We start from the raw sequence: 24,479 nt of genomic DNA, 5'->3' as shown, positions 1-24,479 counted from the left end.
ATATCATTCTGCAATGTCCAATTTTCAAATAATCAGAAGATGATAGAAATCTTCAATATTAAATCACTACTAAACATAAAAATCTGACTTTGATGATCCATGAGGTGCTTTCAAATTCTGCTGTGCCTTAAAGTTCTCACTAACAATACTGATTATCAGTGCACTACAGATGTGTGGAAAAGAAAAAGGCAGGTAACAGAAGCCAGATCGCCTGCTTCCAGGATGTTGGGTGCTGCACAGCTTTTATTACACCAGGTCAAGGAAACAAGTGGAGTCTATCAACACGGTCCTGCCTCTTTAGACATATATTCCAAACATACATCCATTTTCATGCCCAATGATGATGAAATTGATTCGAAAGGACCTCACCTTTCACCAAATTCTACCCTTAAAAACCTAAAACAGTCATATCACGGCGTACAATATTTTTGGCAGTCACAAGCTCCATCACGAATCAGAGCTGAAAACAACTGGAGAATGTAATGGGCATTTCAATGCCCCCTCGTTGGGTGGGTCAGACTGCATGAGGCAGTGTGGCTGTGTGGAGGGGCCAGAGGTCCGGACCTGCGGCCAACTGCTGCTCTCAACAGGGTTACCAAAGCCAAGGTTCTTGGCTGGTCTGTTCCTCAGCTGTCCCAGTGCCTATATCTCCAGCAACATTAAACATTGAAATATCTATAAGCGACCATATCTAAGTAAAGAGCTCCTTATTTCAATCTCCAAGAAGTGGCCATTTTCAGAAAGGCATTTCTTGACCTGCTAGAGCAGACTAGGATGAAAGTTGTACCGGAGGCTGGAGAAGAGCCCGATGTGTTTTACCAGGTTGGGCTCCACCACATAGGCCCGCTCTCCCTTGGCCCTCAACAGTGAGTACAGTGCCATGTCCTTGCCAAAGCCCTGGTGGCAGTATACCTGGGACAGGTAGGTGAGTGTCCGGCGGGCCGCAGGGGCAGGGAAGAGCATGGCTGGGGTGCAACACTGTGAAGCAGGGACCACACTGTACAGAGAAGGGCTCAGCCGCCGCAGTTCCAGAAAATAGTGCCGGCCCACCAGTTCCACCAGACCCATGCTATACAGGGAGAAGAAGAGCATGACGGGCCAGCTAAACCCCGGACGGCTGGCAAAACGCATGTATACCCAGGTCAGTAAGGGCCCCAGCAACATGCCCACACCGACCCACTCCAGGATCCTCATGGGCTCTGGGTTGATGTAGTGCTGGAGCCTCTCGGGATGATAGAGCTTTAAATAAAGGGCATCTCTGAGGTGTGGCTCGGAGAGGCGAGCCCGCAATAGGTGCTCCAAGACTGGGAAGATCTGCTCTTCTGGAATGGCGTCATCTTCTACCATCAGGACGTAGTCTGGGTTGTAGGTCTGCAGGGAGGACTCCAGGCAATAGACATAGTCCTGCTTCTCTTTCTCAAATGAGTTGGTTGAAGGGTCGTCGCCGTAATCATCCTCAGTGCCCTCATAGCGGTTGGCCACGGGGACGTACTTGGACAGCAGCTTGGCATCGAAATGGCTTACGCTGCGCTCCACGTTGCACAGGAAGAGTTGGTGTCCCTCGCACTGGGGTCCACATTGTTGAAGAAGCCGGTGGAACTGGGATACCACCTGCAAGACGTAGTGGAAGCCAGGCTGCCTGTCCACAGTGATGATTGTGATGACCAGCCAGGGACGGGGCGTGGCCTGCCAGACGATAGGCACTGAGCCGTTGGCTGAGGGCAGCTCCTCAAAGTAATGGAGGGCAGCTTCACCCTCTTTCAAGCTTTGTTGCAGGTACTCTTGGCTCATTTGGTTCAGATGCCAATGGCGGAGATAGAAGTAAGAGTGTAGAAGCCGGTGGCAGGCCAGGGGGGCCAGCAGGCCAAACGTCACCACCGTTAAGATGAAGAGCTGGACAGCAGTGCTGCCCCAGGAGAGCCGCCTCAGCCTCCGGAGGAGCATGGCAGCTGGAGAGGTTGATGTGCTCATGAGGTCACTTCTGGTCAGGTCTGGTCCCAAGAACAAACCATCCTGGAGTGGACCGTAGGCCAAGATCAGTGCAAGTCAAACCTAAAGAAAGAGGATGTAGAGAACGGTAAAGGGCTTTTAAAAAATCCAGGGCTGGAACTCAGCACATATCAAACCAGAAATTCTAATGTTAGGCTGTGTAGCAACTAGAGACTTAAGTCTCCCATACAGTATTATTTGGTTGTATCTGTTAATGATCTTTTGAATTCTTGTACTATTTTATTATGAGTAAGGAAACCTCAGTGCATCTGACCAAGTTTCCATGCCTGCAGATGCTTAGTTAATGTGCCGGTAAATCGCCAGGTAGTAAGATCATTATGTCAATTCGACAGCTACATAAACTTGGGTTCTTAAACAGATACAAAGAAGCGAGGCTTGACACATAGGAAATACACATTTAAAGTAAGTTCCAGTATAAGTACATTGTAAATACTTGTCGATGTAATTTTTGAAAACTGTCTTTTCTGCACATGCCAAACAAACAAACCAAAAAGAACTATTTAGGGTTCCCTGAAATGTCTTTGTCGAAATCTTCTATTCTTATTTCTCCAATTTCATGCAACTGTACTTAAAGTTGCATATTAATTTAATCCTGTTTGTTCTCCCGTTTTATCTTTTACAGAACTACTGTGGAAACCAGTGAGAGAAAGGGCCTCCCACGTGCAAGCAAAATCCAGAGCCCCAGACTTTAGGAGAGAAGGAAATGTCTGAAGAAAGATCCATGAGCAGCTTTCCAGTGAGAGAGGGGAGGGGTGGGCAGAGATGAAGATGGAAAAGACAGTTGCATCCAGCCAGTTCCAGAAAAGAATGTCGCGTGACACAATGACAAACAGTACAGGCCTGAAGTCAGGTACACGCTGGTCTGAATCCCTGCTTGGCCACTCGGTAAAAAGTCACTTCGCTCTCCACATCTTAGATTCCTAACCCCTAAAATGGAGATAGTAATAAGACCTATGTAATAGGGTTACTGTGAAGATTAAATATGTTACAGAGCAAAAATAATGTAGACTAAAAATGCCATTAAATATATCTATACTACAACTTCAAGTAATATCTTAGGACTAAGTAGACCTAACGACCTACTGACTCACACCAAAACAAACAAACAAAACCAAACCAAAACAAAAAGCAGAATTAAAAGGAGAAAACCAGTACAATACTAGTAAGGTCAATGCCAAACTCACTGAAGTCTACAGAACAGAAGGTAAACCTCTTACCTCACAAGTGTAATAGTTTGCACACATTCGGAAGAAAACAGCCTAGCTTGTGAATTATCTTGCAGGAAGGATTACCCAGGCACCAGAAAAGGCTGCTGTGGTGCAGAGTCTCTGGTGCTCTCAGATCCATGCTCTCTCCTTCTTGGGCACACAGAAAGACCACATTTCTTGGCCCGTCTTCTTCCAGGCAAGGTCATGTGACTAGGGATTGCCAGTAAAATGTGAGCAAAGTGATGGGTGTGACTTCTGGGCCAAGGTGGTTGAGAGCAGATGTGCCTCTCAACTTTCCCTTTCTCCATCTGCTAGCTGAACAAACAGGCTTGGTAGATCTAGAGATAGGTGGGGCCGCCAGATGGCAGGAGCCTGTGTCCTTGAACGGCTGCATGGAACACAGGTGTCTTCCACCGCTCACTTCCAAGAGTGGGATGTGTTGTGAGTTATACATAAACCTCTGTGTCTAGCCACTAATGATCTGTGGACTTATTAAAACAGTTAGCCTGCCCTGCCCACTAGAGTTGTGTAGAATACCAAACCTCTCCACAGGACAGCAAATCCTCAAGCAATGTTGTTTAGTTTTAACACTAATGAGATGCCGTAGGAACATAAGTCTTGTTTGTATCAACTAGTCTATGGTAAAACTGATTTCGTTATATGTCATTTCGCTTAAAGTCGAAGAGCCCATTAACGACATTGAGTGAGGACTTACTGTATCCTGACACAGTACAATCAAGAAAGCAGAGAGACAAGTCTCATTTTGACAACAGAAACAGATTATACTGTGGGACCCCAGAAGTGAGACAGATTACCCTGGTACTAGTAAGCGATCTGAGTAGTACTAAAGAGGAAAATAAGCAGGGAGAGGTTTGAACAGCTCGCCACCACGGCTTGCTGGTTTGTAAACTTCCAGAGTGCTGCAGGCAGGCTGCTTCTCTCTGTGATCTGCTCAGGTCACTGGAGCTAACAAATCACACAGCTGCACATCTCCATGTCCACATCACTACTAGTGGAAGCTAAGGGCTAAAACTGGGCTGAGCTCACACTTCTCGTAAGTTGGCCTTGGGAGTAGAGTCATTCAGGTGGCTTCTGGCTTATCCTGTTTTTCTCAGCCTTGCTAGTTATTATCCAAGAGAAATGTACTCACTTAGAAGAAACAAAATACAGTCAACAAGATAAGGCAGGCAGCTTGGAAAATGCAAGGCACGTATTAAGTGCTAAGATGACAATGTGATTATGACGACAATGCAGAGCTCTGTGCTTTGCGTGTAAAATTACTATCTCCCCTCCTTCCAACATACTCTTCCAGTGACAGTTTTTGGTAAAGCAACACTGTGACACTTTATTCTAGATAAGTCCTAGGGGTGGGATGTTTAAAGGGTGTGTGTGTGCGCGCACACGTATGTGTGTGTGCACACGCATGCTCACACAATTATCATTTAAAAACTGAATGTGATCATTTCAGTCTTCTGCTTAAAACCCTTCGTTAGTGTCCTATTGCTCTCTTTATAAAATCCAAACTTACGATGTTCACAAGGCCCTTGGTGATCTGGACCCCATCTTCTTCTGTCATCTTATTCTGCCTCGCCTTTCTCAGTGTGTTCAAGACCAGAAGTTGGCAATGCCTTTCTGCGAAGGGCTAGATGGTAATATTTTAGACTTTGCAGGCCACATACTGTGCCTGTTGCATATTTTTCTAAGACTTTCTCTTTTTAAAACTCTTTTCAAAGATGGAAAAACTATTTTTAGTGCTCCAGCCACAGAAAAACAGGCTGGAGGCCAAACCTTACCTGCAGTACATAGTTTACAACCCCTGCTCTAGACTGGCGCTGTCCAATAGAAATACAATGCAAGCCAATGTGTAGGTTACATTTTTCTTGTAGCCACAATAAAAAATAAAAAGAAACAGGTGAAATTAAATTTAATAATGTATCTTAATACAATAAATCAAAACTATTATGTCAATATGAAGCTAATATAAAAAATTATTAATGAGGTATTTTACATCCTTTTTCATACTTAGTCTTTGAAATCCACTGTGCGTGTTACATTTACAGAGCAACCACATTTCAAGTGTTCAATAGCTCCACGTGCCCAGCAAGCAGGACAGCTCTAGACATGCTGGTCTTTCACAACTTCAACTCGGTTTAGCTCATACTCATCTCCTGACCTTTGTTCACACAACTCCCTCAGCCTTAAAAAAAAAAAAAAAGAAAGAAAGAAAATCTGGCCATTTCTGACAGCATGGATGAAGCTGGAAGGCATTTTGCTAAGTGAAATAAGGCAGACAGAGAAAGACAAATACTGCATGGTATCGCTTATACGTGGAACCTTAAAAACAAATGTCAGACTCATAGAAACAGAGAGCAGAGTGCTAGTTGTCAGGAGCTGAGGAGTGAGAGGATAGGGAGCAGTTAGTCAAAAGCTACAAACTTCCAGCTATAAGATGAATAAATTCTGAGGGTCTAATGCATAATGTGATGACTGAAGTTGATAATACTGTATTGTATAAAATTGAAATTTGCTAAGAGAGTAGATCTTAGGTGTTCTCACCTAAGTAAGTAAGTAAGTAAGTAAGTCAGTAAGTAAATAAATAAATAAATGGTAAAAAAAAAAATCTAAGCAAACTCTATGTACAGATATGGAAAATTGTTAAAATGTATCTTTGGCTAAAGTAGACATAAAAAAACATATACAGCATGATACTATTCTCATAAGAAAAGGGGGAAATAGACATAAATGTACTTGTATATACATCTGCTATCTTTGGAAGGATATATGGGAGACCGGCACCTTTGCCTTCAAAGAGAACTAGGTGCTTTAGGAAATGGAGTGGGATGAAAACTTTTATTAAATATCTATTTGTACCTTTGACTTAAAAATACTGGCTTATAGAAAATAAATTTCCAATTTTAATATATTTAACATAAATATCATCTTTCTCAAGCAATTTTATCAGTAACAGTAGCTTGTTAGATTCCTTGCTAGCTCTTGGTTTGGTCAGCCTCCCCCATGAAAATTAACGCTCATGAAGGACAAAGAGCTTACCTGTCTTAAGCACCATGGATACCCAGCACTCGGCACTACCTGTCACACAAGTTTAAAGTCCATAATATTTACTGAATGAACAAACTGACAGAGGGCACATTCTAACACCCAGAAATGACTGGAGAGCCCCTGAAAGCACCAAGTCCTCCCAGGCCCATGGCTTACTGCTTTATTTTCCAGAATCTTGCTAAGGAGCCCGGTATGCTTGCAAGGCTGGCTCCAGAATTTATATACAGAGGAGGCTTGTGTGTTCCAGGTAGACAGGGGAGAGGGAGAGGACTTTCTTGAAGCTATGTTTATAAAGCAAGTGTGATGATCTTCTTTAGATTTCAGTATTTATTGGGATCGAAACTACAGACCTTAGCGCTGGTATAAAATGGACATTTAATCTCAGGCAATTTCTCCACTGGGGGTAATAACATCATTAACATCTCAGAAATCCCTTGTTTTAAAAATATGGTATGAGACTGCTGTTCTCTTGATGATCAGAGGAAGTGCAGAGATTCAGTTCTGAGGACACACGGTTCCTGCCTGAAGTGCAGAGATTCAGTTCTGAGGACACACGGTTCCTGCCTACGTTGATCAGCTCTTGCTGGGGTGATAAATAGCCCCGGATCTTCACAGCTTGATGTAACAACGTGCATTTCTTGCTCACTGGTCTGTGGATAGTCATGGCTCAGTTCCAGACTGCAGCTGAGAACCAGGTGTTTCCACATACCTCTCATTTCAGGTCAAGTTGCAGAACAGCCACCTGGGCATGCCTTGTGGTGGACAGCAGCTACATAAGAATCAAAGTATGCAGATACACTTACAGCCTTGCTTAAGCGTGCCATAGATCAAGTTCACTCACCATCCACTGCCCAAAGCAATGGGGCAGAAAAGTCTACTCCTCCCACAAGGCAGAGGAAGGGGAAAAGTGAAGATTCAACAGAAAGAAAGAACAGCAGGCCAATTTCTAAGCCCTCGGGGAAAAAAAGAAAGGATCTAGCAATCTGCTCAGAGGGTCTGGGAAATTTCTAGAAGGCATCTGGTCCCCATCTGGTCCCCATATACTGTTATGAGTTAGGACATGCTACAGTAATAACCCCAAAATCTCAGGGGTTTATAAGAATTTAGGTTGAATTCTTGGTTAAACTATTTGTCCACGGTGGGTCAATTTTCTCTGCTCTGTGTCATCAGTACTCTGGGACCCAGGTAGATGGAACTGTCTCTTACCTGAACATTGCTGATTTTGTGACAAAGGGTAAAGAGACAGATGGTAGATCACCAGCTGGCTCTCAAAGCTACAGCTCAAAAATGACACATCTTGTATTCACCTATATTTTACTGACCAGAGCAAGTCACATAATACCTCTTGAACTTAACAGAGTTGTGTAATTTTTCTGCAAGAAGGGGATATCAAAAGACTTATGGCCAAGCCTGAAGTCAATGATTAGGTAAATATATGTCTCTCCAGGGAGGAGCAGAAAATATCTTGAAAAACAATGCAATCTAGCACACCCACCTTAAGCCATGGGAGTTGGGATAGGATCCTTCATTCAATGATCAGATGACTGGTTTGCCTAAAATCCAGCTACATGAAGTTGTGTAGGCATTCAGGACAATGTTCTAGTTTGCTTTTAAAAACATCTTCTTAAAGATTGATGCACTGTGGGTGTGGTGCCCAACGCCACCTATAATTTTGTTTACTGATAGGCTTTTAAGATAACCGGTACTAGGGGAACGGATCTGAAAACATAGGGTTTTCCATTGTTAGTTTGAGAGAAGGAGGTCTCTACTCCCAGTCCAGTCATGGGGTGGGATAGACGGGGAGTTATGTCTATGTTATCACTCCGGTTGCCTTTTTTCCAGGATTCCATTGTCATCATGATGTTGGGGGCTCAGGCCCATGCTCCCACGTTGTCATGGACTGACTGGCACTGATGAGGTGTCCTGGAAACAATCCTACCTTCAGAGCCCTGATGCTAAGGCTTCCTTACAGAATTCTTGCCTATGCTTTGCAAATACACTCTGAAACACAACCAGCTCCTAAACTGGATTATGCTTGTTACCATGTCTAGGACGGAGGAGTCAAGGAGGACAGTAAAGGACGAAGACACCAAGAAATGAGCATGAAGTCGAGCTAGATGTTATAAATGGAGCAACAATGACAATCACATTTAGTGCAGCTTCTGAAAATTAAGCTGAAGGGGTCGTAGGGATATGGCAGGCAGACAGCCAGGCTGAACCTCGGGAGATAAACACACTCAGGAATGGCCTATGTTTCCCAGGTCACCCCTTCCATGCCACTGGCACCGTGGCTCTCCCAGACACTTGGATCCAAAAGACCAGTGAGTTCTGACTTTTCACCCCTATCCGGTCGCTTCCCAAGTGCTGGCAATTTCTCTCTTATGCCTCTGTTTGTTCTCTCCTCCCCTTCCCACTGCCATGCCCTTCCTCGCTGCCACACCCTGGTTACTCCTCACCTCCAGGCCAGCTGACTGCAACAGGCTTCTAAGGAGGCTTCTGACTTCCAGAATAAGCAACAGATTTTAAAACCAAAAAAACCTGTTCTGATGTCAACGCTCACTAATTAAGTTCATTTGCATCGAAGAATCACTTAATCTCTGCAAATCGTTTAATCCCTCCATCAATGACATATTTTTTATGTCACTGCAAAATAGGAAAATAAAAAACATGTCTCTGCAGAATAGGAAAATAAAAAAATATGTCATTGACGGAGGCACTGTGAAGGTGAAATGAGACGACAATTATAAAAAGCACCTGGTCAGACACAAGACACTGTGCAATGATGACAATGTTTTACATTATCGGCATCTATCTGATACTCAAAAGCACAGGTCTGAACATGGCACTCTTTTCTGTAGAACTGTTCGATGATTCCCTAATGACTGTAGAATGAAGTCCAAGTTCTTTGCCAAGGTTCTTCACAATCTAGTTCCAACTACTTTTCCAGACCCACTTCTTCTCACACAGCCAAATCAACCATCACGAGTCAGCTCAATTTTGTTAACCAATGCCACTGTAAAAAATTAATTAATTAATTACTTTTAAAAAGAGTCAGCTCAAAAGGGACCTCTTCCGAAAGCCAACTCTGATCTTCCCCAATTAGAAATAATAATCTTTTTTCTCAAGTGCTGGGGCCCTTAACAAGAACTTTCTCCCAAGGACATTTATGTGTCACTTTCTACTTTAGACTGTATCTATTTATAGCTACCACTTATTAAGGTCTGACTACATATCTAAGTTCTGTAATAAACTCACATCTATTTCTTCTAATCAAAATAGCAACTCACAAATAGCAATGGAATTAATACCATTTAGATGAGAAAAAAAAATGCTATGAAATTGAAAGCAAGAAATTCAAATACGGGACTAATTTCAAAGTTTTCTCCATGATACCTGCTGCCTTCAATGGCTTTATTCATGGCCCTTGACTTAGGCCCCAAGGAATTTATAAATTCTCTGTTAGTGGATTCAGTCTGATTTATCTTTGGTACCCCTCACAAACCCAGCACAGTATGCACAGAAGAGGCTCTATGCTTATAGACCAAGTATGTGATCACAGCCAAGTTGACCTCTGTAGGCCTCAATCATTAAGCTATAAAGTTGAGAGTATCAAAGAGCTTGGTCACATAATGATTAAAGATCAACTTATTTATAAATGTTTGCTAAGCACTTCTTAGGTGCCAGCACTGTTCTCAGGACCTCACTGATCCTCATACAAAGCCTATGAGAAGTACTACCCCTTAAGCCCCTTTTATATCTGAAAAACAAAAAACAAAAACAAAGAAAATTAAGGCACACTTAACTCATACCCAAGGTTAACAAAGCTTTTAAGTGATGATGAAACTTGAACGCAGGCAGATGGGTTTGAGAACCACTGTTCTCAACCAAGATGGAATAATGTCTCTGCACAGATTGGGAACCCAAGAAAATCAGCTGAAAAAATACATTAGAAATGATAACAGACTTTCAGAATGTAGTTTTTAACAAAATTACTATGTAAAAATAGTATTATATATACATTATATATACTAATTGGTTTCATCTAATCGATCACCAAATAATGGGATAAAAGATCCCAGACAAAATGGGGGGGGGGGGGAAGCCAACTAAAATACCTAGAAATAAATTTAAGGAATATGCAGAATATGTACACGTACTATAAGAAGGCCAGTTTTAAAAGTCTTTAATAAATGGAGAAAAATATTATTTTCCCAGCTGGAAAGACTCACTAATGGAAAGAGGAGATTGAGGTCTTTTTCTCCAAAATTAATCTCTATATTTACCATAAAGTCAATTCAATTTCCACAAATGGGCAATTTCATATAGAATGGGGCAACCTTCGGAGGAAAACTTGGGACAATATTTATAAAAATTTTATATGCACATCCCCGTCGACAGAGAAATTCTACTTGTAGTTATCTACCCTGCAGAAATGCAAACACATGCTACCAAAGATAGACAAGGAATGTTCAGGGCAGTTTTGTTTGTAATAGTAAGAAAGAGAAAGAGAAAGAGGGGGAGGGGAGGAAAGGGCTAGAAGAAAAGATGAACTTCAGAGAAAGAAAATACCTAGCAACACGGAACAAGTGTTTAGATAATTATACAAGGGGATGATGTGGAGACATTAAAAGAAAAAAGAAGGTTTAAATATACTGACATTAAAAGAGTCTTAGCTAGGTCTCTGCTATGGACTGAATGTTTGTGTTTCCCAAAATTCATATATTAAAATCCCAATCACAAATTGTGATGGTATTTGGAGATGAGGTCTTTGGGAGGTAATTAGGTCATGTAGATAGAGCTCTCCTGCTGGAATCAGTACTCTTATAAGAAGAGACATGAGAGAGCGTGCGACGTCTCTCTTTCTCTGCCAGCGAGGACACAGCGAGAAGAAGGTGGCCATTTGTAAACCAGGAAGAGGGTCTTCACCAGAACCCAACTACACTGGCACCTTGATCTCAGACTTCTAGCCTCCAGAAATGTGAGAAATAAACATTTCAGTTGTTTAAGTTACCCAGCCATTGATAATTTGTTAAATGAGCGGATTTTTAAAGTCTCTAAAAAAATGTAAACTATATCAATGCAATTTGATGAAAAATGTACATAGTACGATCATTTTATTTTTAATATGGAGTATGATTTAGTAAAGGAGAGGTGACAGTATGGAGGATAGAGGTTTTCTGTTTTTCTTTCTACGCATCTGCAAAGAGCACATATTGCTTTTATGATCATTATTAAACCTTCGATTCGACAAATACTGAGTCTCGTGCCAGGGACTGGGAGGGTGAACGTGACTATCAGGGCCCCTACTCTCAAGATTCTTGTTATCAAAGACCCAATAGAAATCCAAATGCTTTATTTTGTTTGTTTGGGTGGAGTGAGGAGAGGTTGGTTAACTGACCAGAGTATTGTAAAGATCATCTGGAATCAGTGCTAATAAAAACTGCCAGGGAATGCTCACTCTGGTGGTACATATACTAAAACTAGAAGGATATATTGAAAATTAGCATGGCCCCTCTGTGATGATGACATCAAGTTTACCTAGTGCTCCATAAGTTTTTACTGTGATGGTGGTTACATTTAACAAAATTCATCAAAATGTATATTTAAATCGTGCATATTGTTGCATGTAAACTATACCTCAATAAAATGACTTTTTTTTTTTTTTAAGCCAGGAAAATGATACTGGGTAATAAGAGAGAATCTGCCTAACTAGATGTTAAACCAATTATAAACTTCAGTAATTAAAATTTGGTGCACTGGCACCAAAAAATATTGATAAATAGACAGATGCAAACATCCACAAACTGATAGAAGTATGTAATAATTTAAACCTATCGAGATTGTAGCAATTTAAATCAGGGGTAAAAAACAGACTTAATAGCTATGCAGCAACTAGCTAACTATTAAGGAAAAGTAAATTAGCTCTCCACTTTACAACTTAAACCAGAATAAATTCCACATTAATTAACAATTAAATGACAGCTTAAAAATGCCTGAAGAAAATACAGAAGAATATTTTATAAACTTGGGTTATGAAGGCCTTTTTCAGCAAGGTCCTTGAGCAGAAACCAGAAAGAATAGGTAGAACAGATTTGACTACATAAAGTTAAACTTATATAGTGCAAAGATGAAAAACTGAGAACATTAAGCAAACTGGGAAACACTGTACAACGTACATGACAGAATTACTAGTTTACCGTGTAATATATAAAGAGCGCTTAAAAATCAGGAACAGACAAACTCTAATTGAAAAAGGAGCAACAGAATTAATAGTCAATTTGCCCACACAAATGCAAAAGACCAATACACTGAGGAAAAAGTGTTGATTTCTCCTGGGTAATCTGACATGCAAATTAAAACAAAATACTATTTTTGTCTGTGTTATTGTGTATGCAGTGAAAAATTTGAGATATCTAGAAAAATCTCAAGAATCTAGATGATGAAACTTCATCTTTATTCTCTCCTTTACTCTTTTCTGTTTTCTTAATGTTTTGTAATAAACTTTTCCTTTTAAAAAGTCTATTAACTTTAAGAGTGTTAGGTGTTAGACACAGTTTTCTCTCCTCATCTCCCAAAGTATCTGGTGCAGTGCACTCTAGAAATGCATCCCTAAAAATGCTATTCCCCCATACAAGGTTTAGTTCTCTTGGGGAAATGCAGACGCAAGCACGCACATACACCTCCGGGTTTTGTTAATGGTCCGCATAGTGATATCACTGCAGCCGCCCTGCAGTCCCCCAGGGGAGAGGATGGGATGCGCAGGGGATGCCTGGGTCTCACCCACCCTGCGGAAACTCTCGCCCCCAAACTCCGCGGTCGCAGTATGGCACGGGGGACACTCGAGCACAGCCAGGAAGAATGCGAGACAAGCCGGCCTGGTCCTAACTATCCCTGGTGGAAAGGGAATGGGGAGTGGAAGACCAGAGTCCCGGATCTACAGTCCGCCGCTGACCTTGGGCAGTCCCCGCCCTGCTCCAGCCTCAGTTTCCCCATCAATAGGCCGGGGCTAACGGTCTCGATCGCCACCCTGGCTCCCTTCGGCTGGCCTTCCCCGGAGCTGGAAGGGACACCTTCCTCTTCCCGGTCGCCCTTTTTCAGACCGGCCTGCGAGGTCGCCTGCAGAAATCCATCACTGCAGCAGTGCGTTATAGGCGTGCCCGGCTGGCGGGAGGGGTGGACGCGCGGCGGATGTCACCGCGCGCGGGCGGCCATTTGGCAATGAGCCCTGGCGCTCTTCGGCCCGACCAAGCCGGACAGGAACAGGGGTCTTACCTGGATTCCCACGTGCCCGGCTCGCGCCTTCCTGTCTGCCTCGCGGCGCAGCCAAAGCGGGCGAAGGGTGGGAAAGGTGGCCTCGTCGTGACACCCTCATCCCTATGCTAACGCCGACCTCGTCCGCGCCCGGGGGCGCCCTTCTGGGGTCCCCGAAGGGACGTGGCCGGCACCACCGGCTGGCCCACAGCGAACCCTGCCTGCCCAGAGCGCACGACAGGGGGCGCAGGCGCTCCCTGGCTGCGCCAGCCCCCGCAGCTGCTCTCCCCGTGCAAGCTGCGGCCACCCCTAATCCAGATCCCCTCGATCTGATATCCTCCCGGGGTGGGCGCTCCGACCACGACGTCAAAGGGGCTGGACAGATTGTGCGCAAGGGAAACCTACCCAGTGGGGGCGATCAGCTCTGTCCGTTACGTACGCCGAGGGCCGCCTCTGGTGTCGCCTAGGCTGGCTGGTTCGCCCCCATGGAGGAGCCATTGCTGAACCCTGAAACCCTAGAAGAGCGGGCGCAGCGCGGTTGGGTGCGCAACGAAGCCTCGCCTCCGGCGCGGGGTCCCCTCGCTCCGGTAGGCCATGTGACCTGCGAGCTGCGGAGCGACCGCAGCCCCCAAAGCTAGCTTGGGGAAAAAGGATGGCAAAAGGCGCCAACTGACGGGCGGAGAGGGAAAAGCAGGCTCGGGGAAAAGGAAGTTTAAATGCTGGAAGGATTGGGTCTCTGCGCTGTTCACAGCCTCAGCTGACTGTCAAACGTGTTCTCTGCTGGAGGGATTTGCTTTTGCCGGTAATAAGAATAATGAGGGCCACCACTTCCACCCCCAATTCCCACCGTACCCAGCGTTATACCAAGCGCCTTATGAACATTCCTCTAGCTCTCATTTCACTTTTGTGCATTAGAGATTACCACTCCCAGTTTGCAAACGACGAAAGATTTAAGAAAATAATTTGCCAAGCGCAGCCCTTATTCCAAAAGCCAGAAGTGTAAACGCTTATTAAAAAGCAGGTTTGGTCTAACCAGATCATCTAGCTTGGCATGAGATTTAGCCCTATGTCTCTTTCCACTTACCTGTCAGTCTCTGTCAGGGCTTTGGTAGTTCATTTGAATCCGAAGCAGTACTCACCCTCAACCTTTAATTTTGACGTATGGATAATATCATACCTGTCTTACATATGAAAAAAAAAAATAAGGTTTGGCCAAAGGAATAATCTTGTCCAAGTGACAGCTGGTCAGTCTAGTCTACTAGTTTGCAATGGAGTGGTTATCTGTTAGGCACTGTGTAATACCCAGAATTCAAATTATTTTAGTACTCACAACAACAATCTTGAAAGGAAACTACTATTATTATTCTAAGTTAAAACTGAGGCCCGGAGAGGTTATAAATTTACATAAGTTTACATAGCTAGTAAGTGGCAGAGTTCAGATTTAAATATATAGTCTACAGAGGCTTCACCTGTCTCCAAAGCAGTTGTTTTTTCCCCACACTGTGCTACTTCCTGCTCCTTCTATTGCTTCTGGATTTTGCTAGAGATTCATAGAGGCTCTAAACTGTATCCAGAGGTTCAGGGCATTATAACAACATCGAGCCCAGGCACTTAGATTACAAAAAGGAAAATAACAACTGCCACAGCTTACACTACAGATTTCTTCATGTCCTTACAGCATGACCTTATGGCTTCCAGGTGTTAAATGACAGAATTCAGCCCAGTTAATTTGGAGATCTAACTGACTTTAAAAGATTCATAAATCAGACAGTATCTCATCTAAGCAAACAGATAGATACTCCAAGGGATTGTACAAAATGAAAACTTTTTATTGGAAGAAGGGTGTGGCAGGGGAGTTATTAGTGAAAGAAAAGAAATGGGTTGGCATAATGGATTATTTTTAGGCTAGGACATCTTCCTTTGGCGTAGGGGCTCTGGAGGGGGTGCTTGACCAGAAAATTTCAGACTGGTTGATTAAGATTATATTCCTGGGAGAGTTTGAAAGTGAAATTAAATCAGTTATTAAATCTAGGTTCGGTATCTTGAGCTTTAGCACAAATGAAGCACTTGGGGCCTTTGGTTCCCTCTTCGACATTAGCAAGTTAGCTACAAACAAGTTTATGCAATGAAATGGAATGTAAGTTTCCAGTAGCAATTCACAATATAAAATAACATACTTGCTCATTCATGTTTTATAAACTAAGCTGTCAGTCACCACTGACAGAAAGTCTCCTTGTTTGGGAAAAATTTGTTTCTCACTCACTAAAATATTCATATTAAGTAAAGCTCTCTGAATTTTCTCTTGGCAGAGGCAATCGAAGACACTATATGGTTAGTGTAAGTTATTTTTGAGGTTCCAGTTTTGTTTTGAGAGGTTTGGTATTCAGCCTAGCAACTGCCATGGGCAATAACCTTCTGAGGACTCACCTCTGACTTCTCCTGAAGATATTAAATTATAAACAGGGAGGCCACTGGACCTAATGCCACAGTGGACTAACTTGGGCGACCTAACTTGAGCAACAGTGGACTAACTTGAACAACCTAACTTGAGCAATCTAAGCCTCTGAATGCCTCAAGTTTAGGAAATCAAATCACTAAAGGCAACCAATCACAAACAGGCAAGTAAGCGTTAAGCTATAGTCAATCAAGTAATTTCTTTCCTTTGCTTCTACCTTTTCTCTATAAAAATCTGTCTGTAAGCTACTTTTGGTAGAGTATTCCTAACCACTTTCAGTTTGGGTGCTTCCTAATTAAGGTAGATTTTTGCCGAAATAAACTCTTAAAAATTTTAATAAACCTCAGTTTCTTTTAACAATGCTTGAGAAATAAAGACTTTCCAGACATATAAAAATTGAGAGAATTGTTCACTACAAGGCCTGCACCACAGGAAATACTGAAAGGGGTCACCTCACCTAAAACAAAATGACAAAAAAACACATAATTAGGAGTAAGGTGACTAGTAGTCTGATAGAAGCAGTGGAGTGTAACCCTTATTAGGAACAGGGCATTATAAGCTTCAAAATAAGAAGAGATTTGCTATAGCAAGATAATAAAGAACATACAGCATACATAGGGACAAATTGAGACAACAATGACTGAAAATGGGAGGATTCAAAGATCCAAATTCGCAAAGGAGAATGGAAATAAGGCACACACAGACAAGAGATGACTGTATACATATAACTATCCTTTACCTATTCGTAATGGTAACCACACACCAAAGATTCAGAACTGAAGTATATAACATAAAACAAGAAGAACCAGAGGGGAAAACCACAAAAGCCAACCAAAATAAAGAAAATGGAAATACGAGGACAAGGAAGCAATGTAAACACTGAGTTACTAGAAAGCTAAAGATAAAATGGGCATCAGAACACCTCATGTTTCAATAATCGCCTCAAATGTAAATGGACCGAACTGACCAATGTTCAAAAATATATAATGTTTCTATACTCTAATAACGAAGTGTCAGAAAAAGAAGTGGAAAAAATAATTCCTTTTGCAATTGCAACAAAAAGAATAAAATACCTAGGAATAAATCTAACAAAACATGTGAAGGACTCATATAATGAAAACTATAAGACCTTATTAATAGAAATAGAAGAAGATACAAAGAAATGAAAAGATATTCCGTGTTCATGGACTGGAGGAATCAACATAGTTAAAATGACTTTATTACCTAAAGCATTATACAGATTTAATGCAATCCCCATCAAAATCCCATTGGCATTTTTTAAAGAAATGGAACAAAAAAAATCAGATTTGTATGGAAACACAAAAGATCCCAAATTACCAAAGCCATCCTGAGAAAAAAAAATGAGGCTGGAGATATCACTCTGCCCGACTTCAAATTATACTACAAAGCAACAGTAAACAAAATGGCATGGTCTTGACAGAAAGACAGACACATGAACCAGTGGAACAGAATCGAGGGTCCAGAAGTAAAACCATATTTATGTGGGCAAATAATTTTTGACAAAAATGCCAAAAACATACAGTGGAGAAAGGAAAGACTCTTCAATAAATGGTGCTGGGAAAACTAGAAAGCCACCTGCAAAAGAATGAAACTAAACTGTTGTCTATCACCACACACCAACATTAACTCAAAATAGATTAAGGACCTGAATATAAGACCTGAAACAATAAAATGCATAGAAGAAAATATAGTAGCTAAACTCAAGAACTTTGGACTTAAAGAGGATTTTATGAATTTGAACTCAAAGGCAAAGGGAGTAAAAGCAAAAATAAATGAATCGGACTACATCAAACTAAAAAGCTTCTGCTCAGCAAAAGAAATCGTCAACAAGATAAAGAGACAACCATCCGAATGGTAAAATATATTTGCAAGCAACACCTTCAATAAGGACCTAATATCCAAAATACACAAAGAACTCACACAACTCAATAACAACAAAGAAAACAAATGATCCAATCGAAAAAAAGGGCAGAGGACCTGAACAGACACTTCTCCCTAGAGGACATACAAATGGCCAACAAATATATGAAAAGATTCTCAATATCACTAGCTATTAGGGGAATGCAAATCAAAACCACAATGAGATATCATCTTGTGCCTGTTAGAATGGCTATAATCAACAGGACGAGTGATAACAAATGTTGGAGAGGATGTGGAGAAATAGAAACCTTCATACGCTGATGGTGGGACTGGAAATTGGTACAGCCACTATGGAAAACAGTATGGAGTTTCCTCAAAAAACTAAGAATTGATCTACCATATGATCCAGCAATCCTTCTACTGAGTATTTACCCCAAAGACTTGACAACTCATATCCAAAAACATATTTGCACACCGATGTTCATATTATTCACAGTGGCCAGGACATGGAAGCAACCAAAGTGTCCTACAATAGATGACTGGGTAAAGAAGCTGTGGTACATATATACAATGGAATATTACTCAGCTATAAGAAGAGATGAAATACTGCCATTTGCAACAACATGGATGGACCTTGAAATAACTATACTAAGTGAAATAAGCCAGACAGAAAAAGTTGAAAATCACATGATATCACTTATATGTGGGATATAAACCTAAAAGGAACAAATGAACAGGCCAAACAAACAGAGATTCATAGACATGGACAATAGACTAGTGATTACCGGAGGGGAGGGAGGAGGGGGAAAATTTTTTAAAAATTAAAAAAATCACAAAGCTTAAGTTAGACTCTATGCACCTTCTCTTTTGTAAGACTGGGAGGATGTCTTTTAACAATGGCAATAATGCCCTTTCTTTAAATAACTAGATTTACACTTGCTACTCAGTTTACATATTAAACTCATTTCATATTTATTTATATGTAAATAGCTGATAAATAAAATATTTAATTTAGGAAATGCAGTGAATGGGAGATGAAGAAGTGGAGACTGAGAGTAGAGACAACTTGTGTATGTTCCGAATTGGTAGTAATATTAGTTTTAAATGTTTTTAAATTTCTTATAAAAATGGATGCTACACATAATAATGTAACCTGATTACCTCTTCAGAACACATTGTAAGCTTATTTCATGTTAACAAATATGGCTCTCTATAACAGTGTTACCGGTTATATAGAATTCTGTATTATAGACATATCATAACACATTTAGGTTGATTTTAAAATTGTAAATAAAGCTATAATAAATATTTTTGTATAGTCAAATTTCAACAATCATTTGATTTTATTTTCTTTAGAATACATAATTACAGTTATGTATTTTAATTGCTGAATCATCAGGTATGACTTATATTTTCAACTTTCAGTACAAATCGACAGATTGATTGCCACTCATTTTAAAAGTAGGACAGCCTTCACAAGAATAAAATACAAAACAAGATGTTCAGTACTTCAGATATTTTAGCATTCAGCAAGCTTAAACCATATATCTCTTTGCTATTATTCTAAGTGTTAAGGTCACATTTCAAACAAGCTGACATAATTAGGCTTGATCTTCACTCAGTTGTAAGTGTCCACATGCATAATTACTAATAAAAATAAGCACAAGTGAAAAAAAGAGAAATTGTATGATCTTAAGGGAACAGGCCTTCAAGGTTAATTGAACATTTGAAATGTCAATGGTGTCAAAATGTGCTCCATGGCTTAAACATGTTCAGGAATAGTATCTTTATCACTACACTTTTGAAATGCCTATTACTCTGGCATCCAGTTACTTTTAAGGCTTTATTCAATTACAGGCTACAAATGAATCCAGCTTCTAGGCTAGTGCATAAATTGTAATTGAGATTCTAGTTCAATAAGTAAGGCCGAATGACTTAATCCATTTTGAAGTATAAATGTTATCAACCCGAACTATGCTTAGGAGGAAAAATAGGGAAGGGATGTCGCCTAAACTCCTTCCCACCTGATCCAAATAAGATCATGTATCTCCTGCTTTATACGTGTCTTCAACAGAAAATAACACCAATGTCCTGCAGTCAAGCTCCAGCAAGCTTCAGATGCGAATGAATTACTTGTGAGAGGTAACACATCAACTTAGATTCACAAGTCAGAATGAGAATGTGGCAGGTCAAAGTGCTCCCAGAGACCCTGAGAGCAAGAGAGAAGAGTTGGCCCAGTGCCAGAAGTATCTTGAAGCTGATGGGGATGGGGGCGGGGCCCAGCTGTGAGGACTTTACAAGAGCTGAGATGCTGGAGGCAGTCAATGCTGATTTCATGCCTCTGGAGGTAACTGTAACTGTGTCATCAGTGCATCAGCCTTATTCTTCCTTAGAGTTGGGCAAGAGGTGCTGATAAGGCAAGATTCTAAATACTCATGGCTTCCCAGCCATATACTACTGCTACCCGACCTCCTTTTACCTGGATCTTTTAACCAGAAATTTATATCTGAATGTACGTGAGTTGCATCTTAATGCTTGCAATTTGGTAAGTCAATAAATGTTTAAACTGATATACTCTGTCAGTTATGTTGATATCAATTCTCCTTCATTGATCTCAGAATAATTTAAAAGCTAGGGAATGAAAAAAAATTAGATATAATAATCATGAACCACACAAGACAGTATATATTCAACTAAGTAATAAATAGTATTGTCAAATTTAAATTTTATGAAGGTCTCGCTCTAAGGGAAAACAAATTTCTCATTGACCATCTAGTGCTTACTTAAATTACTTTTATTATTATTATAATGTTGGTTAAAATGTATAAACATAATCTTGTTATAAATGCCTAATGCTTACATAACTATACAAATCAAAATATATTTACAAATTAAATGTAAATAAAGCCAAATAAGCTTTACATGAATAGGATTTGATGTGACACTCGTTGTTTTGCTAAAATTAAGACCCTTCTTGAAATGCGAATATAGCACAATGTAGATTCTTTGGCTTTCAGAGAGCCATCTCATCACTCTTAAGTGTTCATTGGGGAAGAATCGTGATCTTTATCTACATAGATTCTCTTGAGACTCCTATAAACTCCAAAGGTTAGAGAGGGTGTGCCTGGAACCCTAATTGCCCAAAATTTTTGCTCTGAGGGGTTAAACTGAATAAGTACAATTATCTTGGGGAGGGAGAATGAGGCTGAGATAATGATTACTGCATTACAATTTTGTGTGTGTGTGTGTGAGAATATTTAAATTCTAGTCTCTTAGCAAATTTCAATTACATAAGTTTATTTTTTTTAATGAAAATGAGATCATACTATTTATACCATCATGGTGTTTCATTTTAACACCATAAATTGAGATACATTTTTCATTGTGAAGCTGTGCCATTGTTTAGCAAGCACTTCTTGATAGGTACCAATAATATTAAAAGAATATATCTAATTCTGATAGTTTTGATTCCAGTTTCACCAAGTAGTCTTCAGTTATCTATAAATGTGGCTTCATGCACACACCAGCTACAAGGAGAGAGATTAATGACCAGAGAATATAAGCGTCTAGTCTTATTGAAATAATTCATAAATGGTTTTTAGGCATTTTGGTTAAAACATTGTATATAAATTTGGGTAATGAGTGTTTTCTTTAGTCCTTGATTACCTGTGGGTGTTTTAAGTGTTTTTTTTTCCAAGGTAGGAAATAAGGTTACTTCACCTACATAATACCACATGGAGAGTTATTTTTATGCTAACCAGCCAACCTTCCCTAGGATACACCTCCTTCTTGCATTGTATTTCAAGTTTTAACACTACTTTCATTGTCAGAGTTGGGAGCTGGGACATTTTCTGGACATATAGACTTGAATTGGAGCTTAAAAGACAGATATGATTTAGATGGATGACTCAGATAGCTCATGGTGATTAATAAACAAGGCTAATATGACACAAACAAATTAAGCTGTCAGTTTCTGAAAGACAATATATAATATGGTGGTTGGCATGAACTGTAAATATTCGCGGTGGGAAAATACATGTTGCTGAGAAAAGAATACATGAAGTAGGGCGTCTTTGGTGTCATCATTCTCTTCAAGATATAATGAGATAAAAAAAGGGTAAAAATTGGTGTACATATCGGAAAGTACATAAGAAAACCATCATTATTTGTAGATGATATGATTGTTCTCCACCCTCTGCCCCCCCAAAAAAAAGAATTCAAGAGAATCATCAAGAGAGTTTCATAGGATCATAAGTCAAATGCAAAATATATATATATATATATATATGCCTGTCTTATACAGCAGGAGTCCCCAACCCCTGGGCCGCAGACTGATAGCGGTACCAGTCCGTGGCCTGTTAGGAACCGGGCTGCACAGCAGGAGGTGAGCAGTGGGCCAGCAAGCAAAGCTTCATCTGCATTTACAGCCGCTTCCTAGCATCCCTGCCTCAGCTCCACCTTAGATCATCAGACATTAGATTCTCATAGGAGCACCAGTCCCTGGTGCCAAAAGGTTGGGAACTGCTGCTATATAGCACTTATTGGAAAATAAAGTCTATTCTTAATAAAACCAAAGTCTATGGACTATCTATATGAACTTGGTAAGTAACATGAAGGACTTACAACAAGAAAACCATGAAACTAAGGAAACAGAAAGGAAGGCTTAAGAAGATGAAAAACGAAAAAGGAGTGTTATGATGTGTTTCTGGCTGGGAAGACAAAATATTAGAAATTTACATTCCTTCCTAAATTATTCTACCAATGTAATGCACTATATCAAAATCTCAATGGAATTTTGTTTGTAAAGTTTATGTATTGTTTTGATTCCTTGTTCTTGCTATAGGCCCCATCTCTCAATGCCATCACATTGGGGATCACATATGAGTTTTTGGGGGATACAATTCAATCCATAGCACTGGATTATTGAAAGTGTAAGAAAGTGGGCTCTCCTTTTCTCCTCTCTGAGGAGTAAAAACAGAGCCTATAACTTATGAAAATCATTTTACAAACCATCATCTAAAGGGATCAAGGAATTGCCTGTGTTCTGGGAGTAGGAACACCTTTCAGCAAGATTTCACACCTTCATTTGCAGGAGCCAAGTGGGAAACCCAGACCTCTGTGTCTCTTAGCAAGACTTCAGAACAACATTCTTTTAACTCCCATAGCTTAGGACTTCCAGTACTGGTTACCCTTATCCTTTGATCATCCAGTGGGTACTGTGATGTGCTGTCAACCTTTTAAAACTGAGGACAGGGACACAATTACAGAAGTAAGAACTTGAATTTCCAGAGAGCTTTCCCCCTGAGACTTTGATTCATTAAGTCTAGATCAGGGGCCATGGAATCCCTACGTTTTTGTTTAATAAGTGATGTTATGGTACATAAAATACAACTGGACTAAAAATAAGGGACTTCTAGAATTGTGTGTAGCATACAAATAACTCTATTCAGAGGTCATGGGATGTTAGAAAGAATGCATGGAGATATAACAATCTTACAGCAGGACATTTGCAGCAGCATACACCAAATGGTAAATAAAAATCCAAAACTATCTTAATTTTGTACTTTATGAGAGCATTAATCCCATCCTAAGTACTCGTGCAAGTTTCTAAGAGTGAAGTTGAAGGCATGCCCCCCAAATAAATACAGCACTCTGGAACCAACTTTAGTAGAGAAAGTTAGATGAAAACACATTGCCTGCTGCCACCTTGTGGCAGAATGATGTAGTCGACAATGACGAACTGCGCATCAGAAGACGGTCCTTCCACAAATTTTCACTAAGTAACTCAGAAAAATCACTTGAAATCTAAGTCTTTCTCCTTTGATTTTTAAAGGATTATTACTTAAATTACAATTTTGTTGAGACATGCAATGGGAACTTTTAAAAATAAGTGATATAAAACTTTAAGCCTTGCTTTAGAGAATGCTGGTCTGTCATTTATGAGTGAGGCCGAACTTAATTTTTGAGGACTATCCTTTTTTCTCATAAGATGGTGAAAAAGTGATAGCTGATCAGAAATGAGGAATGTGGTCAATGAGAGAGTTCTTTTCCATTCTCCCCTTTATCTATTCCATTTTCCCAGGTCTCTGGGTGAGGCTACCTCTTTGGATCAGGACAGGTTATTGGGAAAGTGTCAAGAGGCTGACTGGGGCTTTTGGAAAATATAGATCTCACTAGTAGCTGGAGAATATAGTTATCTACATGGTGAGAATTGAAAGGTTCTACCAAGGTCTGCTCTCTTCTCAGTATCTTCTCTAGCACTCTGCAGTGTGGATCGAAGTTAGGAGTGTTCTGAATTGATCTGGCTCCATTTTCCCAATATTCTCTTAGTTCTGCACACCTCTCTGTTGGCTTCATCATCAATCTGGGTAGCAAGGAGGCTTCAATGATTTAAGGCCTCACACAAAAAATTCAGAAAATAAGTATACTGCTTCAGCCCTGCTATTCAAGAACTTTGATTAAACCATCCATTTGTTAAGACTAGGACCTCAGCTTGGGAAATGGGACTTACTAATTATATTAAGACAATCCTTGGAGATGGAAATGAAGTTAGCTTTCACCTAAGGCATGCGGAATGAAAGGAGCTAAATGGATACATTAATAAAATCCTGGTT

At 40.5% G+C, this 24,479-nt stretch overlaps 1 protein-coding gene across 6 annotated transcripts; it reads right to left on the bottom strand.

Moving 5' to 3' along the window:
* Positions 1 to 202: 202 nt before the first annotated feature.
* Positions 203 to 14,183, bottom strand: PGAP4 (post-GPI attachment to proteins GalNAc transferase 4). 6 transcript variants are annotated; one of them, XM_016123903.2, is made up of 2 exons: positions 13,935 to 14,183; positions 203 to 2,052 (listed from the first exon to the last, which is right to left on the bottom strand). In XM_016123903.2, the coding sequence occupies exon 2, from the start codon at positions 1,969 to 1,971 to the stop codon at positions 760 to 762; it is 1,212 nt and encodes a 403-aa protein (XP_015979389.1). In that variant the 5' UTR covers positions 1,972 to 2,052; positions 13,935 to 14,183; the 3' UTR covers positions 203 to 759. The 6 variants fall into 6 exon arrangements, with proteins under 6 accessions (XP_015979389.1, XP_015979390.1, XP_015979393.1 ...); XM_016123904.2 differs by lacking the exon at positions 13,935 to 14,183 and adding an exon at positions 13,551 to 13,906; XM_016123907.2 differs by lacking the exon at positions 13,935 to 14,183 and adding an exon at positions 13,200 to 13,470.
* Between the last annotated feature and the right edge of the window lie 10,296 nt (positions 14,184 to 24,479).

This window comes from Rousettus aegyptiacus, unplaced genomic scaffold (genome assembly GCF_014176215.1).
Source record: "Rousettus aegyptiacus isolate mRouAeg1 unplaced genomic scaffold, mRouAeg1.p scaffold_m13_p_3, whole genome shotgun sequence".
In the NCBI taxonomy this organism is placed as follows: Eukaryota; Metazoa; Chordata; class Mammalia; order Chiroptera; family Pteropodidae; genus Rousettus; species Rousettus aegyptiacus.
This window is presented reverse-complemented; position numbering and strand designations above follow the sequence as displayed.

What these genes read in the sequence shown, in the direction of transcription:
- PGAP4 (XM_016123903.2), bottom strand. Translation starts at nt 1,971, where the DNA reads ATGAGCACATCAACCTCTCCAGCTGCCATGCTCCTCCGGAGGCTGAGG.